Raw genomic sequence first — 19,950 nt, 5'->3', positions numbered from 1 at the left:
TTAGATCCTTCTGAGGATTATTTCAACCTCATCCACTTCAGTGTTAAGACAGGAGATCTAAGACAACCTCTGTCAGTCAAAAGAGAATAGGGTCTGCACACCTGTCAGTCAAACTCTGGTCTACACTGTAAATACTTAATTTAACCTTTTTGTACTCCAACCAGACGGTGCTGTGGAAACCATGTAACAATTAACACATAATAAACTCATTGCATGTGTTGTTTTATACCAAGTCTGCCCATTCTGATTAACTGAAACAATGGAATTCTGTCTGACATTGTTATACATGCAGAGTAGACCACTGCCTGTCACAAAATTAGATATATACAGTAGTTAATTAGCTCTTGTTAGAAAGTTCTTGTTTAATTTGATACAGTGAGAAGCTGTAGGGTTTCACAAAACAACTAGATGCTCAGAGAAACATGAGGGTATATTATAAAATATTTGGAAATACAGAAAACCAGTTTCCCCAGTTGCTTTTCAAACAGACAGGCTTCTATGCCCTTTACAGTAACGGTATATATATAAAATGTACCCATTTTAACATTCAGGTTCATAATATAATTGACAAGTATCAAAATAGTGCTGTTCATTTCTTTCCAGTGCTTTCTTCTTGGCTATAAATTAAAGTACAAGAAATCTGAGGTCGCTGCTGGGGTAGGCAATCAGTTGTTTAGACTCTCTATAAAGAATTCATTACAGGCCACAGTCAGTGCCGCGATCAGAACGACAAACTCCTGGAAATCCACTTCACCATCTCGGTTTTCATCCAGATCAGTCATAATCTTCTCCACCACCAATGGGTCCTTGCTGGCCTAAAACAAGTTATACAGTTAATGGCATGTGCTATTCAGCAAATACAATTGTCTGATTATAAAAGGTCACATTCATTTTCACTTTCTTGGCCAAGTAATATTTTACTTGGGACAATAATGTTCAAATCACATGTTTATAAAAAGAAAATACCTTAAATAAAAGCATGCAATTAGCATCTCACAGGTAACCATAATAATTGTGAAAGGGATTTTACTTTTTGGATGAGGGCACAAATAGGAATACTTACACACATTATGTCACCTAGTTCCCCCTGCAACAGACTCTTCAGCTCCGCTTTACTCAGCTTGTATTTATCGCCTTCCTTTGACGAGTAGGAGTGGAACACCTTGATCAGTCCTTCCATGGCCATTTCCAACTGGGAACCCATTTTCTGTTCTAGAAAGAATATTCCAAAGGCATATTCACCCATCAATCACACAAAGACACACTCACACAATGAAGGTAATTACACACTAGAGGAATAGAATGTTGTTAACCACAAGCTGCAGTAGAATATTACACTGCAGTTGCAATACGCTGCATAGAACGTGATCTTGAAACAATCACTTTGTAATAAATGATCATGTGTAGGTTTTTAATGTATTCAATTTTATTGTTTAACTGAGGGAAAATTTAAATTGTTCCAGTAGGCCCAACACATACTGTAAACCCTACACTTGTTACCCTTCACAGATATATGAGAAGCAGCTACAGGGGAGCAGAGTCATTTCACTCCAAGTCCATGTCCTAGCAGTGGACAATAGCCACCGCCTCCCACATGGCAGGCATTAATGCTAGTCTAGTGGTGGTAAATAGATACAGAATAGGATTTTGGATCAGGGCTTACTTCTGTTTATATTTAGCAAAAAGGTTCACATAAATTAGTTGATGCAGCCACTCGATGTAGCAGAACAAGAAGGTGTCTCATATAGTCACCACCATAGCTTACTGTATTCATGGCAAAAGACTCCAGTGGTCTAAAGTATCTAAGTATATTTACTCAAGTACAGTACAACTTTGAGGCATTTGTACTTGTATATTTCCAATAGTTTTACTCCACTACATCTCAGAGGCAAATATTGTTTTTACTCTAATACAATTTGAAAACTTTAGTTTGTTTGTTCATTCATTTTGATCACTACTAAACATACATACATACATACGGTCACCAGCACTTTCGCCTATAACATATTCGCCTACACGCATTTGGTCCTTTCGCCTGGCATTTTCGCCTTGGAGGAGAGTCTTTTCACCTACCTGTCTGAGCCATTTCGCCTACCCTCAATTCTGCTGTCAGACTGTCCATGTTTGCAAATTATCTCTTTGTCATTTAAATATTATAGTGACTGTGACAGTGGTGTCAAGTGAATCTAACAGTTTACTTGACATTTATTATTTACATCACATTTTATTCCTAAAAAATGGCAAAATAGATTTTTATGCCTGTTGACAGGCAAGGTTGATTCTATAGGCTATTTAGGTGTAGCATATCTTATATAGACCTATATAGGCTATTAGTACATATATATTTTGTATAGCCTAATGTTAAAACAATATAGGCCTACAATACTGTTCATTTTACAATACTGTTCAATACTGCACCAAAGAATGTATAGTATCGGGACATGGATTAATTAATTATTTGGGCGCACCTGATTCCAATAGCTCTGTATTTATGTGATTACTATGGAGTGCATAGGATAGCCGTGTGTAGGTTTGACATGTAACACCACTGTCACAGTCACTATAATATTTAAATGACAAAGAGATAATATGAAAACATGGACAGTCTGACAGCAGAATTGAGGGTAGGCGAAATGGCTCAGACAGGTAGGTGAAAAGACTCTCCTCCACGGCAAAAGTGCCCCGCGAAAAGACCTGGCGAAAATGTTATAGGCGATTGTGCCTGACACCATACATACATACACTTCAACCATACATTCTGGCCATGTAAATATAGGTATAAAGTTTTCAGCTAAAATATGTTTTTACACATTTTAAAACTTCAAATGGGACATTCTGCATAATGAGTAGACTACTTTCTACTTCTGGTACTTCAAGTAGGCTACATTTGATACCAATAGCCTACTTTACTCAAGTAAATTTCAAATTATGTTAATTGATACTTTTAAAATAAATGTAAAAGTAGGCCTACATGTAAAACATGTACTTTTACTTGTAGATTACTTTTGTAAAACACGCGAGTACTTTCTACACCACTGCCAGTAGCCCACTGAATGCCTATACTGTACATCAATAATGCACGTGAGTCCATTGTAGACCTGGGTGCACTGTGCAGCATGATCTGAGTGAAACTATTGTAGATTAACACGCTCTACATGATTATAGGCCAATTATGATGCATGTACCAAACATGTACCAATTTATGTAGCCTATTTGGCTTTGATGATGGACATGCATTGATACTCGAAATAGTAGAATTTGTAAAACACATCGATATTCCCTCTAGATGTGGCTTAATTTAGCCATTAACCCACACTTGATTGAAGTAGTCTATTTACTAGAGGTTTTCCCATGGAATTTCAAAGCATTCACATCCAGCAGGAAGGCTATGACCTTACATTTTCCACTGAATTGTATAGCCTGAACCTACATAAGGGTTTACATTTGTCTTTGTTTTAAAATAGGCTATGTCTATCTCCAAATATTTTAGTCAACTCACCTGGACGTCTGATAACGGTTGTGCGAAGAAGAGGAAGGAGACGACGACTGATGCTCTCTTCTCTCGCCTCTGCTGCAAATAAATAAAAATCAGGCGCCTCCCTCCGGTCGGCTCAACATGAACATCCACACCTGCAGTCATGACATGCACCACAGGTGAAATCACTTGACCAACTAAAGGCAATTTAATTGCCTCACTTGGCATTTAGCTATGCAGGATTCGTGGATGAGAGGAACACGGTGAAGTGAAAGTGATCAACCTGTGGGATGGGATCTGCATTTTGCTTTGGTTATTGCTTTGAAAATTAATTAATAAATAACCTTAGATTCAACAATCATCCACAGATATAAGTAGCCCTTCTCCACTTTTGGAATGTTTAAATGATAATAATATTAATTAATTAACGATTGATTATGATTTAGGGAATTTATTAATACGGTAGGCTATTAATTTGTGTATATAATCTAGTTATCTAGCATAATACACTCTTGCACATGAACATCATCTATATATTTTGTATTATGTAATTTATGATGCAAAGGGAGGCTGCATGTGATAGGCCTATAAATATCCTTTATTGTGTTCTCTCTCTCTCTCTCTCTCTCTCCTTCCATCTCCATGTTTCTAAAGTGATGGCATGAGCTTTTTGACTTTATTTGAAGTTCGCTTAGGAAAGGTACAGTACAGTAGACCTACAGTTTCAACGTCTATCATAAGGATTTAAACTACAAGAAAGCACAATGGCTTGTTTACATTGGGGTCCTTTTGTTCTCAATTCATAAAAACATTAAATGACAGACATAAACACAGTAGGTCTACTATGCAAAAATAACAACTGTCGGAAAACAGAAGAAATAATATCTCTTATCAATACTATAGTATCAATACTGCAATATAGAAATACTGTTACAATTAATAGTTTGGTACGGAATTGTAAAAGTAGGCCTACAAAAGTATTGGTTAAAATGTACTTAAAGTACCAAAAGTAGAAAGTAGGCTAATGCAGAATGTCCCATTCGCGACACGTTGTGGGCTTTTGGATGGACAAAATGTATACAGGGCTGAAGTGATTTGTAATTATAATCAAAATGTCACAATGTAACTAATGTTGTCATATAATAATTATTTTGTCATAATCCATTTCCATGTTGAAAAATGTTCATATATTTTCAAACATTTTCAAAAATAGTGGATCGGCTATTTCCACTATCAATGTCAAAGTATAAAGTTGTCAAATATATCAGTCATTTCTTTGTATATTTATTATTTAGGTGTCATATCTGCCATGTGCAACTTCAAAGTCTACAAGCCAAATATAAATGTAATGGTCAACACAAAAACACAATGAAATCGTAAATTGCAATTATTTGAGTGACAATTAATCGTCCTGTAAAATGTCATAATCATGACAGCCCTAATGATGATGACTTGTGTGCCCTTTGATTTGACACATCACATCTTGTCCTGTAGTATGACTTAGTTTATGGCTTAGTATGGCTTAGTTGTGATCTCAAAAGCTTTGAGGTCCAAGAAGACTGTAATGGAATATGGTCCCTTCACAGCATGACACCTGTCACCACATCTTTCTTGCACCGTGCTTGTTACCAAGAGTGCGACATGGGATATCTCATTCGAGCCGTTGAGTTTGTGGCCTTTCAGTGCCTGTCACCATGCAGGGACCCCTCTCAGACTCTGTCTCTCAGAGGGCAGGCGAGAGTTGAGGGCAAGGACAATCTCCTCAGCCCTCTGGGGCAGGCACGTGCACACATAAAGGGGGCTTGAGCCCCTGCCCTTTCTGTAAAAAACTGCCCTCTTCAGACCATGAATGCAGTTTTCACTATGGTGAAAGAAATACAAATGCCCTCTTTCCCTGCCATACCTGAAGGCAGCTTTCAAGAGAATTGCCTTGTCCAAACTCTCCTGAACTTGAATGCAGCATCTTATGTTAGATGGATAGATACCTTCATTATCCCACGGGGGAAATTCAGTTGCCCAGAGGCAGCACAGCAGTTAAGGTTACAAGTTACAGAGAAGTAAGAAAAGGAAAAAGAGTACTGTAGTGTACAGTCCAAAGAGCAAGCACAAAAAAAGATAAATAAAACAAAGTGTCAAAAGCTATTGCAAAAAAAAGAAGAAGAAGAATATATACATAAAGTGACCACGAAACATTCAACGCTCATAAGTGACACGTCACACACACAAAAAAGCTATACTCAAAGCATAACTTAACAAACAGTGCCAAACAAAAGAGTGCACATAACAGTCACTGCTAGTCAATGCAGTCATGCAACACAAGTATCACACCGCCATATCAACACCGCAATAATACACAGTACAACCAACACAACCCAATAGTGCAGGGCCAGAAAAAAAGTGACCAAAGTCAGTGCCAATAAGTCAAGAATATATATATATATATATATATATATATTTTCCTTTTAAAGCAATAATGGGAGCCACAGCAAGACGCCACAGCAACCCTCTCAGGGAAAAGTACGTTAGAGGTCAGAGTCAGTACAACTTTTGTTCCAGTAGTGCAAGGTAACAGTTGTCCTAGGTAATCCTATTAGGCCCATCATGAGTCTCGTTGTATTGCTTGAGAGCGACCGTTGATGTTGAAAGCGATGTTGAAAGAACTGCCCTCTCTGTGTAGAAATCCATGCCATACGCCACATCTACAGACTTGATTATGCTTAGTTCAGTGTGGTATCAAGCACCGAAAATAGCCAACCTCCAAGCTCACAACGCGTCGCAGCGCAACGCGTTGTGAGCTTGGAGGTCTGCTATTTTCGATATTTTCACCAAAAGGCCCTTTTCTAACATTCTCTGCACGTCCCTGCTCTGGGGTAACGTGACAGAATGCTGTGGGCCGGGTGCAGTAGAGATATCGTGTTCTTCTTTATCATTATAATGAGACGCTGGCTTTTGCTCCTCAAAATTGTTGGCCCGAAAATCTGCCATGGAACTGATATGAGAGTTCAGTTTGGCTTAAAGGCATTTACTTAGACGGTGTTTGAGGAAGCATTGTGCAATCATGGCTAAATTTGTCCTCATACGACTGGGATTGCGTTCTGATTGTACAACTCGGCTGCGATATTGTATATAACGTCTTTATGCATCTCTACCTCTACAGCTTCACTGAATCTGTTCATTTCTCTCTTCCTGTCCTCCAGAGGGGGCTCTTTCACTGACGCAGCACCCACTGAGGAGGCCCTGCTTCCGACACTGTGCTTCCTTTCTTGAGCCAGGGTTGGCTTGCCAAGAACACTCCTCAGCTGTGCCCAGAAAAATGCCTGTTGTTTTTCCTGCCGTGGCCACTCCAGGTAAGTCTTATTATTCAGCATCTTTTTCAGCCTACAATACTTGTTGGGCAGAGAGTGGGCATCAATAGGCTCCTTTACCACGAGGATGATGTCACTGAAGGTCTTGCCCACAGCTTTCTGCTGGGCAAAGCACAGCTCATAGTTGCACCACTCACTGTTCACAAAGTCATGTGTGAGGACGAAGATGACCTGCAAATGGAGGAAGAAAGGTTGAGGAATGTGTGAACAGACTTAAAACTAATTTGTTGAACACATTGACCAAACAGAACTAAGAATTCTGAGCCATGCTATACCTCAATCTTTGCATAATTCTGGTTGGAAATCATATCTAAATGTAAAAACATGTATTCTAAAGCATTCTATTCAGTTTAAAGTTTACTTTCTGCTCTTACCTTATGACTGCTTTCGATGCTTTCAATGATATTGTCAATGATCCACTTTCCTGGCATGAAGTCCCTCTCGTGAATGCAGAGACGGTATGGGGTTCTGTTGTTCTCCAGGCAAGGCAACAACTGGTCCCTGACCCACTCTGCGTCAGAGTGGCAATAGGATATGAAGGCATGGTAAGCGTAGTCCTCTGATTGGCCTGCCGCCTTTTCCTGGTAAGCCCTGTATTTGGCCCTGATGATCTGATAAGTGGCTTTGGTATACCATGGAACTTCAAAAATGTAACAAAGCAGCATCAGTATCAGGATCACTGCCACCGTGGTAGCAACACAGATCACAATAACAAGCCTGATGTCACAAGCCACTCGGCCCGGGAAGTAATTGGAAATGACTGTGTCGCGCAAGGCCTCTGGATGATAACACTTATATTTATCAGGCCAGTCTGTAAGATTGACCGTCCCCTTGGACAGTGTGTCCTGGATAAAGGTGTGAAGATCACAGGTGCAGTGGTAAGGGTTGTTCCCTGCCCTCAGATGAGAGAGTCGAGGCATAAGCTGGAAGGATCGTATACTGACAAGACCAAACGAATTATCATCCAGGGCCAGCACCCGCAAAGAGGGACTTTTCCAAAGAGAGGGAATAAATTTGATCTTGTTTCCCGTCAGCAAAAGTTCCTCAAGTTCAGTGGCTCTCTCAAAGTATCTCATGTCAAGCTCATTGAGATCACAATGGGAGAGATCTAGGTAACGTACTGTAGTGGGCAGACACAGGAGTCCCTCGCTGTCAAATTTGTTGTTGTTAGCGATTACCCGAGTGACGGTATGCTTCCAGACACAGTCACGACTCTGTCCAGCAGAACCAATCGCGTTGTGGCTTATATCCATCACTTGCAGCCGCGGGAACATTTCAAACAAAGAGGACAAGTCTTTCAGGCTGGACAGACTGTTGTAGCTTAGGATGAAGGTGCGAAGACCCAGCATTTTGTTCTTGTAATCACATGCTTGGTTGAATAGTGCTGTATCCACCAATCGATTATTGGAGACATCCAGATGCTGCACACCTCCCATCTCATCCCAGGCATCACAAGGGACAGAATTGAAGTACACGTTTTGAATAGACAGCTCCCGGACTTTGTTGAACCAGGTGAAGCGCCAATCAAATCGCAGCACATCAGGGTTGCTGATATACCTACAGCACAGGAAAACAATCCTCAAAAAAAATGCAAAAACGTATACCTTTGTCACTTCAGGATTAGCTGCATATGCATATTCAGCTGCAGCTGAATATGAAAATGTAATGTTATGAATTCTATTTCTAAACAATGCTTACCAGTTTTTGAAAAAGATTATCACTTGCATTTCATCACATACAGAGCCAATGCAATGCATTACACAAGAGCTTTAGGCAAGGGACTGTTCTGGAGTCTAGGCTAAAGACACAAGTCATAATTAGAGTTACAGAGTATTTGGGGAATGGTTAGTGAGCCCGCCTTGGACTCGGGAGGTCCAGGGGGTCCCAGGTATGATTCCAGCTCCAGTAATGTGTCGAGGTGTCCCTGAGCAAGACTCCTAACCTCTAACTGCTCCCTCCCCCCCTCTTGGGCCAGGAAATCACCACGTGCCTGAGGAAATTAGTATCATCTTTTAAAGTCCTTTACTATAGCTTCATTATCTTTATGGTTTTAATAAAGATAATGAGACAACAGCCATAAAACTTTGCTATTTTATGGCTGTTGTCTCGTTTTCAATTTTGATCAAGATTGGACTTGCCTATCATTCTAGCAGAACTATCAACTTAGAATTTAGTGTGATTTTATTTAACTAAGCATAATACACATTTTCAAATGGTCTCTCAAATCTCAATTTGGAATGGTATTTTAATTTCCTCCATTTCAAAATGTTGCACTACGCATAAATAGAAGACATAAATTAGGTTCTTACCAAAGATCTAGTTTGTCCAGTGCTAGGTCTGTTATACGGGAATCTGCTCCATCATCAACAAAGGTGGGCGAACGAGCAAAGTCAATATACTGCAGTCTTAGCCTCTTGATAGGAGTTACTTGTAAGTTCAACAAAGCCATCCTCAAGAGATTCTCATTGAATTTACCCCTGTGAAAGATGAGCTGATATGCTGTAATATATTGTAAACCCTGGAAAATGTCTTTATCTCCCTTGTAGTACATGAACTCAAAGAGGTTCCGAAACTGAATGACACTGAAGGTCTTGTTGGCAAGGTCATGTAGCATCAAAGGGAGAGTGTATGGCCTTTGATCAATGGCCATATCAAAACCCATCTGGCTTGTATGGATAACCTCCAAGCTCCCAGCTTCATAGTAGCTCAGATTGGATGAGCATTTAATAGCAAAACCGTGTAACTTTATGTTCCTCAAGGGCTGGAAGTCACCTTTCTTTAAGCCCATTACGAGTGGGCCGCCCATGGAGAGCACCTTGAGCTTGATAAATTTGGAGAAGCCGTCAGCCAAAGTGGCATGTTTATAAAGGTTGTTTGACATGTAGAGCTCCCTCAGGTTCAACAGGGGCTTCAGAGCTGTGGCAGGAATTTCCAGCAGGGAATTGTTAAAGATGTTAAGATACTCCAGTAGTGGATTGTACTTAAATGCATTGTCATCAATACGGGAAATGCTATTGAACTCCAAATGTAGTACACGGAGGTGAGGGAGGTGAAGGAAGTCATAGTCTTGGACAGCTTGAAGTTTGTTGTAGGAGAGATCGATCTCTTCCAGCGTGGGAGGAAACTGTCTCCATGGAACATGGCGAAGTTGTTTTCCAAGGCAGTTTGCAGAGCGGCCAAAGTTGTGGACTTGACAGGGTCCCCCCTCAGTGTTTGGGCTGGGAGAGGATTCTGCTGCTGGTGCTGCTGATGCTGCTGATGTTAGGATTGCTGGTGGAGATGTGAGCGCTCCAAGCAGTAGAGTGCTGAAGCCTATCAAATAGAATACCATCATCATGGACCTGCAAGGGAACAAGACGTGAAATGAAGTTTCGTGTATCAGTAAACTACATTATGCTGCAAAGAAAATAAAAGATTTGCAGCTTATAAAAAATAAGAAACACTTTCAGCCAAACAAAATGTACAGAGCGTAGTGTAAACACATCACTCACATAGTTATCTTTACATTTATAATTCTTTCCATAAACACTGAGGATTTTACTGTAAGTTCTGCTTCCAACCTACTTACAGTACCCTCTCAAGACTGTGTCAACTGCTCAAGACTCTCAATGAAAGTCTGAGCTTTTATTTATGTCACCAGGTCAAAGCTATGGTGCTCACGTGTACAATCTGTCACCTTTATAACCATGCTGAGCAAACTCCAGCAGACTTGTATACATCCCAGACAAGAGTTGAGTAAATATTTACATTTTGGCGGATATGTGCCGTGAAGACATATACAGCTGTTTCCGTGTTTATCCTCACATGGATCATTATATTGTAAATGACTGTATATGACATGTAAAACTGTAATGATGAACTACATGTGACAGTGTTACCTATTATGGTGATAATGATTAATCATCTACAAAAGTGTGCTTCCCCAAGTGAAGATCTCCGCCAGGCCTGGTTGCCTACCCAGGGCTGTGTCAGTCGTGGGTTGCATCTACTGTATCAGAACACGAGGAAGCTGTGAGGAGAAATAGAGTTTGTATGACAGATGGTGCAACTGTTCGTTTTTGTGATGCCCCTTATGGAGGCAGAAGTGAAGGCGGTGGAGGTGCAATCTACTATAGAGCTCCTTACCATGCATGGCTTTGTTTGTAAAAGATTGTCCCCGCCCACAGATTTGTGAAGGAAATTACAGGTGTAATTTTGGACCATAGTTGGTATTTACAAAATCTGTAGTTATCTAAAAATCAAACCTCGGTTCGAAGTGAAGCGGTGAACCTTTATTCTATGTGTTCTAGAGCTATGAACTCTGTGATCTATACATTCTTTCAATTCTGAATGACTGAATGATTTTATCTGGAGGGCCGAATTATCATGTGAAGCTTGACCAATCCTCAAAGTATGGTCTCATTGGACATTTTTAATCATCCAATCATCAGACCGGGACGGACGTTACACACATATTCTGGATGTGCGGGACAGATAAAACCTGTTCATTCTGGACTGGAATGACCATATATGGACATGAACGGGACACACGCGGGACACACATGTACGGGACAGATTAACCTGTTCATTCTGGACTGAAATGACCATATATGGACATGAACGGGACACACAAAGCCACTCCTTGGAAGCGGCTTTCACCGCTTCAAAAACAGAGTTTCCCTTGGTAAATATATGATGACTACTGATAATATGCCATGAACCATTATTTTTAACCTCTGTACTGTATATGTGCAGAACCGTAAACGTTTCCTCCTTCCTGGTTGTATAAAATGTAAAAAACACAACAGTGATGCCATTTAAAAGAAGGAGAAATAAAATAATGATTCAGCCATATCATATAATCAGGGCAACAATAGACAGGTGTTCCTGGAAGCTAACAAAAGATAAGATAGACATCAATAATATTGCCTCATATGAAGCCTATTATTGTAGAATGATAAATATTTGAACACGAATACAATTATTTCCAAGCCTTTGAAGTTCATTTTAATGTGTACAGTACAGTAACCTATAAGCAAAGAGTCATTAAGGGGTAGTTTTTAATTAATTAGACACTTTTGAATTCAGTACTGTTGTGAAGTCAAAACTTGACCTTTCCATAATACAGCTGATTAGCTCAAATTAAAGTAGCCGTCATTCTATTGTCTATTCTTAACCTATTTATGCAGAACCCTTTTGAGTTCATGAACTGAGTTGTTTAGTCATTAACCGCAGAATATATTGACCTTCTGGTATATTGATCTAAATTGGAGAGAGATTAACAGATGAGTCACAGTTAATAAATGTGAAGTATTTCCTTTACGTTTATGCAGTTGCTTATTGGAAGTATTTATCTACCACAGAGGAATGTGTGCACTCACTCACTGCCTGAGGCATTTTGTAACATGAATCTCCCCTAGATTCAACTCCCTCATGTACATTATAGTCATTATACACATACTGTCCTATACATTTACTTTTTTTTGCCAGCTTTGTCCTTAACTCAACTGTATAACCTGCTGATGCCTGCTAAACGATGTATGAACTAGGAATGCATTCAAAGATATAGCTTACAGAAACCCCATGTTTCAGTAGCTTAAACATATCAGTTAACAGTGACTTTTAGGCATCACAAGTTTAGCCATTTGAAAACACACAAAACTGACCATTTTCAGCTACCCAAACCTCACTAAAGGAAGTGACATTTTATCTTGTTAATCATCCATTTCAATAATGTCCTGACAAAGGAAATGGTGTCATTTGACAGTAAACCTCGTATGACCTGCGTAATGTATTCACCCAGGGACATGCACACAGGGAATTGTGTGTGTGTGTGTGTGTGTGTGTGTGTGTGTGTGTGTGTGTGTGTGTGTGTGTGTGTGTGTGTGTGTGTGTGTGTGTGTGTGTGTGTGTGTGTGTGTGTGTGTGTGTGTGTGTGTGTGTGTACCCAGATTTAGAGGAATATCTCATTTTAAATTAACACTAAGATACTGAAAATATAACTCCACAAACTGAATTCATACAAAAGTTATAATAAACTAAATTGTTATAATAACACTGGTCAAGAAGAGCCACAACAACCCCCAGCCTCCCAGTAGCCTAGAATTACTGATAACCAAGTTAAATTAGCAGTTGCTGTTATTAATTTATGGCCCACTAAAACTCATTGAGGGAATTTTTACAGACAGGCAAAAGGGCAGGGGCTCTAGCCCGCTTTTATGTCTATGTGTGCATGTACTCACTCACCCCAGGTTTGCTGTGGTGCCTCTGGCTTAGCCGGGCGGTCCAGTGAATACAATTGGAACACGTGGCGGTCCACACCAGTTGGTAGTGACAGTGACGGGGACTACAGTGAAGAATGAAGAATTGCCAATGACTTAATTGGAGAGAATATGGGAAATAAAAACAACTTTTGAAGTTCAGAAACATTGCGAATGTTAAGAGATCTCTAGAAATCGTTTTGGATTTTATATACTGTCCATTCTTGAGTCTTGAAGTTCATGAATGGGGAAAACTGGATTCTACTATACTGCCTCCAGAAAATGGCTCTATTCCTGATCCACATTTAAAACTGGTCTAAAAGTATGACTATCCTCAAATGAATTGGACTTTCCCTACCTCTCTGTAAATATACAGTATTTTGCTGCTATAGGTGTTGCTATAGTGATATATAATATATTGTATGTAAATGTAATGTTTTCTGAATTGAGTTCAATGGACCACAACGCCAGCCAGTGAAGCAAGGCGTTTTCAGTTTTGATATTGCGTCCTCTGCGGAGGCTGTCCAGACTATAAATAGGCTATCTAGACTATAAATAGGCTATCCAGACTATAAATAGGCTATCTAGACTATAAATAGGCTATCCAGACTATAAATAGGGTATCCAGACTATAAATAGGCTATCTAGACTATAAATAGGCTATCCAGACTATAAATAGGGTATCCAGACTATAAATAGTGCACACTTGCACTATTTATAAAGTTCTGGGAAACTTGCTGTTTCCCAGAACTTTATCTTTACTTTGCCTCAAACGCTGTCAACCGACTGTTTCAAAACTGTTATCGAATACTTGCACGTTTTGGTGTCATTCAAGTATTCCTTTAATGGCCTAAACTGCACAACGCACTACTTTGTTAGATCAATTAAGTACCAACTTACCCACACACATACAGTACTTTAAAACAAAGGGATGCACCGATATATCGGCAACACCATCGGCATCGGCCGATATTTGCCGTATCGGTCAATATCGGTATCGGCAAATAAAGCTGACATTAACCGATGGCAGTAGCCGATATTTATCTGTTGTTGTTTATGTTGTTGTGTTGATTATTTGCAGCCTACCAAGCTGTATTTCTGAACAGTTATGTCTTATAATGAAGATGTATTTGTTTCCCTTGCACAAAATGGGGAAATTATAACACTAAAAGCAAAATAAAGAAACATCGGTATCGGTATCGACTATTGTCTATTGTCTAAATTGTTATTTTAAACATTGGTATCGGTATCGGCCAAGAATTTCCTTATCGGTGCATCACTAAACAAAACTGTGCTGATGCACAATTACAGCAAACATGGGATAGAGAACAAAAGGCGCAAGTTGGTATCTCGACAGAGTGCAGTCTAGTTGTGTTATCCTTTTAGCATAGCCTTTTGACTGTACTGCCGTAGGCCTACTGATAATCAAACATGTTGATAAAGTAATTGTTATGCCACCTTCAGAAAACTGGAACTGCAGTTGTGCACATTAGCCAATTGGGGTGACAGTGTCTTACCACATACCGTATGATATGTTTCAATTGTGGGCTGGACTTTCATTGTATGATGTATGATTTATGCATGATTTGATATCATCAGCTGTCCAAACTCTACTGTATGCGTCATTCTGTGACGTGAATTTGCAGGTGCTTTGACTTGAAACAGAATGACCTTATCATTGATTAAACTGATATCTCTCTTTAATGTCCTGTGGTTGGCGTCATGCAGTGATTTTCAGTGCTTCATTATTACCTATGTTATTTACCCAGCAGTAAATAATACAGCAGTTGTTTGTAGCCAGCATTTATCATTGACGTCTGTTGGCAGTCCTCTTGCTTTTACCCCCCAAATGCATTCACAATAGTGTGACAACAATGTGTCACCTACTGTAACTAATGTATTTTACATTGCGTGTTCACTGACGTTGTTAGACAAATATAGCTGCAAGTCTATTTCGTATCTTGTGTTACACAAAACAATTCCTCTTGTGTTGTACATCCAGTTGTGTGCAACTGTCAACTGCAGCTTCAATATTTTGAAAGCATAGTTTTGCAAACCACTATAATAACCTCATGCTTACATGTTTTAGTTTTGCAAGCCACTACACTGGAAGGAGTTAACCACATAAAGCTCAGCATCCCTATTCTGAACATATCATCGACAGAAATAGGTGAACATAGAAAATATCAAAAATAGCATATTGACAAGCTTACAAAATGTCTGTGAGCCTGTTGATCATCTATTTTCAAATAAGCTTCTCGTTATTTTGGTCTCAGTTTAGACTCACAAATGCAGCACTAGTAGTGAAACTACTCCCCAGTCTCCCCAGTACTTGTGGATTGAGTAACACATGGTATTGGAGACCCCTTTTGGTTCAATCTTTACACTCTCAGAGTTAACCCAATTTTAAGCTGATTTTTAAAGCGCCCTACTAAATCCTAACCTACGTTTTCAGAAAATCTAAAACTTACACAGATGCTGGTTTTAAAGTCTAACAACGTATAGGCTTTCCCGATCTTACTGTGTTCCCCAAACCATGCCCATTCAATGATTTTACCTTGTCATGTCACCAGATGCTGGTCAGAGACTTGATTCCTGCATCAGCCAAAGGCACCTGTTGTAACAGCATCCTTGTTCCATACACAGCCCTGCTCTCTTACTGTAAACCTCTGTTTACCTATAGTTGAATGAATAATGCTACTGCTACGGCTGACTGTTAATCAAAGATGACGAAATGTTCCACTATTAACAGTCCTTGAGATACGTGTACCACCAAAAGTCTTGTGTTTTACCATTAGACAAAACTATTTTAACACAAACATAGTAACGTGTTGATTATTTATGGCACACAGTATCAGCTAACATGTATATACAGTAATGCTATAAAAGAAAAGTCTGCATAGGGAAAAAAATAAGTAACTCCTCAGAACTTACCTAAAGCTTCTGTGATGAGAGATGTACCTTTTCACAACACACTTTCACATAAACACCCTGTCAGAATGTGACTCAGCATTGGATGGGCGGGCTAAATACAGCTGGCATACTTTGTTATTTTCCTAATGTGTGTGTGTGTGTGTGTGTGTGTGTGCGCGTGCGTGCGTGCGTGCGTGCGTGCGTGTGTCCGTGTGTGTGTGTGTGTGTGTGTCCGTGTGTGCGTGCGTGCATGCGTTCGTCTGTCTGTCTCCCTGTTATCAATTGCTCAGGAATGCAGGGGGAGTTTCTTGCTGGGAAACGCAGTAAGAAATAAAACATCTCCTTGCTTGAATAACCTCAGGCATGTGTTGCGTAGGGAAACCATTTTAACCACATTTCTACTGCTTGGTACCAGCTTGACTTCAACTCTTCACTACACTTGACTTGAACTCTACTAGCTTATGGTAGCCTACCACAGCACTGCAGATAATGTAAGAAAACAGCTAAATAACAATGGAAATTGTATCTGCAGTCCATCAAAAACTGTTTCTGATAACCTTTTTGGTGAGAAATATCCAAATAAGCCATGCAGTTGCTCAATAGATTAATTAAAAGTGTATTCATTAACCCTAGCATCCCTATTCTGGGGATGCTAGAATATACAAACCTTTGGCAGAAATAGATGATTAGGATATCTGGGATGGCCGCATGCCACATATAATATAGGCTCTAATGCATGACAGCGGGTGGCGGGTTTGAGTCCTGATCTCGACGATGACCTTTGCTGTATGGCACTCCCTGTCTCTCTCCCTGTTTCCTGTCCTTGTTTTGGTAGGATCAAATAAATCCTAAGCCTACCACGTCTATCACAACACAAATCTTTGAGCCTTACCAAAAGTAAAAAACAATAAGGTCTGCACACTGGTTATCAGCTCCACTTGTTTATTGCTTTTCAAAGTTTCAATGAGAACATTTTCATCAGGAATGTATCCATTACCATTAACATTAACCCCAATGTCAAGACATTGTGATGGTTGACACACTAACCATTACACTATGCAAGCACTCGAGGGCATCTCTTTAATTGCATGTCCATTTGTTTCTGTGAAATGAGGATTGCCATTTACTGAGAGAGATTTGTGTGTGTGTGTGTGTGTGTGTGTGTGTGTGTGTGTGTGTGTGTGTGTGTGTGTGTGTGTGTGTGTGTGTGTGTGTGTGTGTGTGTGTCCGTCCGTCCGTCCGTCCGTCCGTCCTTGTGATGTCCATCTGTCTTTGTACAGCTAATCTCTCACACCGTTGGCCCGATTGACGTGAAGCTGTGCACACACGCACACCACCAGGATTCCCGTTAAAGCCAAGGAAGAACCTCTATCCCCAAACGTGCAACCCTCCTCACGTTTTGGACTTTTGAACTGTAGGTACAATCAACGTCTTTTTTTCCCCTGGATTCCTTGGATCAGTGCCAGATTATATTTTCTGCCATAATGCGTTTTCTTCAAAAGATTGTCCAAAACTGGACACACATTACACATTATCTCTGGGGTCATGTGATCAAGAAGTATTTGATAGATTTTTCAGGTCCCATTCCCCAGTGGCTCTGACCAAAGTTTGGGCCCAGATTAGGAAACCTGGGTGTCCTGGCAGAGACCTGTGCTATGAGAAGCACACTTTTCTTGTTCTTGTTTCGAGTTTCATTTGGGCACGAAGATTAAAGGAAGTGGTTCAACTTATCTGAAAATATGTAACATGAGTTGGCAGTATGAAACAATGGCACGCCATGTGGAAATACAATGTTACAGTACCTCTTTGTTGGTGGATTAACTGTCTTGTGAAACAGCCCAGTGATGAGCATGACAGACATGGGCATCATCAAACCCAGAACAATACATTGTGAATGAACAGGATGGAGCTGTTGATTGACATTTTGACTGTTGTCTATCTACTGTTGTCTATCTAATCCTTGACTTTACAGTCACAGATGTTACTACCTTTAAAGGAATTCTTCAACTAAACAAGGTGTAGCCTAGAATACATGAAGATATTTTTGTCTTTGTTGCATTCCTGAGACAATAATCTAATGTAAATTAATAGGAGACCAATCCTTAACAGGAGCAATTCTACATTTAGAACATTCTTTTTGAACCTGAATCATCATAGGCCTCTCAGTGTTTACACTATGAGTTGTTTTGGAGTATATATTATTCTTACCGTAGCATCAGCCTATATTGGATATGCTGTACAATACATCTCCATGTATTCAAGCCTCGTGGGGTGAGTAATTAATAGAAAACAAGTCATTTTTGGGGTGAAATCTCGCTTTAAAAATATAATGGTAAAAGCTTTAAAAGAATGAATACAAAATATGATAAATTGGGTCTGGTTAAAGCAGTAGAAATAACTTGAGTACCTGTAAATAACTTGGAATGTTGACCATTAGATGGTGCTAGACCAGTATCTCCCATTGGTTTATTATAACCTTTAGTCCATCTACAGTATCTCCCTTGGTTTATTATTAAAACCGTAGTCCATCTAGTATATCCCCCATTGGTTTTCTAATCGTAGTCCATTTACACTTCAGTATCTCCCATTGGTTTACTACTCTATGGTTTATTATTATAACCGTAGTCCATCTACAGTATCTCCCATTGTTTCATCCCAGCATCTCTGCTGCTGGGGCTGAGACCAGCTGTCTCCCTCATGTGCTTACAGCATCTCTCCATCACACACTATAGAGAAGCACATCGGACACTAGAAAGATTCAGCATCTCTCCACCATACATCACAGAGACGCACAGCTGGTTGAAGACCTGACCTTCCCTCGATGACCATACATGAAGCTAGATAGCATTGTTAGGTTTTAGGCCGCAATCACACATATGCGTGAGACATCTTCTCCGTATCGTTTGAGAATGGGGGGGGGGGGGGTGGGAAGGTCCAATTCATTTTCTCTGTAAGTCACGTGGTTTCATGTCGTTGCCGTGTCTCTTGCTCAACCGAAGGCTGTCTTTTGGCCAAGAGATTTGCAAGAGACAAAAAACCATGTGACCTTTATTGAGTATGAATTGGTCCCACCCGCCCCTCATTCTCAAACTACACGGACACGATAGCTGTCGCAAATGTTTGGACGGCGCCTTAGAAGTTTTTTTTATTGATTAGGTGCGTGGTCTACCTATGTTATTGTTTTTCTAGATTGATATTCCTATGCATTTTTTATATTGTTGTTAATGTAGTACTGACATATTATCTTGCTTATTATAGTGATGTGTATTACCTGCATCTGCTAAATGCCTAAACTGTAAACAGCTGACACTAGAATGATTCAGCATAAAGGAGAATAACTTGTTTCATGTAGGCCTATTTATTTCTAAATTCCTGGATAGCTAATGACTCTGGTGATGGTCTGACCTGTTTACCAAGGCATATTCAAGAGTCTTTAACACTGTGTTTAAAGGGATATTTCCTTACATATTTGTGTGTTTTATACTTAAAATAATTTGAGATTATTGCATTCCAGGGGAGAGGTATGTTTAGTATCTTTAGCAATCAGTTTTAAAGATGTATACAAATGAATGCTTTAATCAAAGTAGCTATTATTAACAATCAAACAGCCTTGAAGGCACTGACCTTGGTACATAAAAACAGCAATCAGTTTGATAAATATGGTATTACTGCAATTCCAAATAGCACCACAAGGTGGTGCTTACCTTTGAATTTGTTGTGATGAACTGTATGAGACTAGAGTTAAGTCTGCCATGTACACAGTGATGATCTGGACTGGTATATGTACAACAGAGAACTCATCAGTAATGAATTGTTTCAGGTTATGTAGTCAGTTTTCTGTTCTGCTCATGTTTGATTAGTTAATATACAGTAGTGCCGTGGAGGCGTGGCATGTATGGTCAATGTTCAAATTCTTCAGTAAAATAAAGCACTGCAGAAGTTTTGAAATCTCTTTCTT

At 39.7% G+C, this 19,950-nt stretch overlaps 2 protein-coding genes across 2 annotated transcripts; both read right to left on the bottom strand.

Moving 5' to 3' along the window:
* Positions 1–665: 665 nt before the first annotated feature.
* Positions 666–1,204, bottom strand: s100a1 (S100 calcium binding protein A1; the record flags this gene model as incomplete). The annotated part of the gene is made up of 2 exons (XM_080753020.1): positions 666–815; positions 1,064–1,204. 2 exons carry the CDS (start codon positions 1,202–1,204, stop codon positions 666–668), a joined length of 291 nt encoding a protein of 96 aa, XP_080609146.1.
* Positions 1,205–6,549: 5,345 nt separating this feature from the next.
* On the bottom strand, positions 6,550–10,171 carry tlr18 (toll-like receptor 18; the record flags this gene model as incomplete). The annotated part of the gene is made up of 3 exons (XM_080741597.1): positions 6,550–7,011; positions 7,215–8,397; positions 9,150–10,171. The coding sequence occupies 3 exons, from the start codon at positions 10,169–10,171 to the stop codon at positions 6,550–6,552; spliced, it is 2,667 nt and encodes an 888-aa protein (XP_080597723.1).
* Between the last annotated feature and the right edge of the window lie 9,779 nt (positions 10,172–19,950).

The sequence above is a fragment of the Nannobrachium achirus genome, assembly GCF_963921795.1.
Source record: "Nannobrachium achirus genome assembly, chromosome: 2".
Lineage (NCBI taxonomy): Eukaryota > Metazoa > Chordata > Actinopteri > Myctophiformes > Myctophidae > Nannobrachium > Nannobrachium achirus.
The sequence above is the reverse complement of the archived record's forward strand: the minus strand, read 5'-3'. Positions and strand labels throughout refer to the sequence as shown.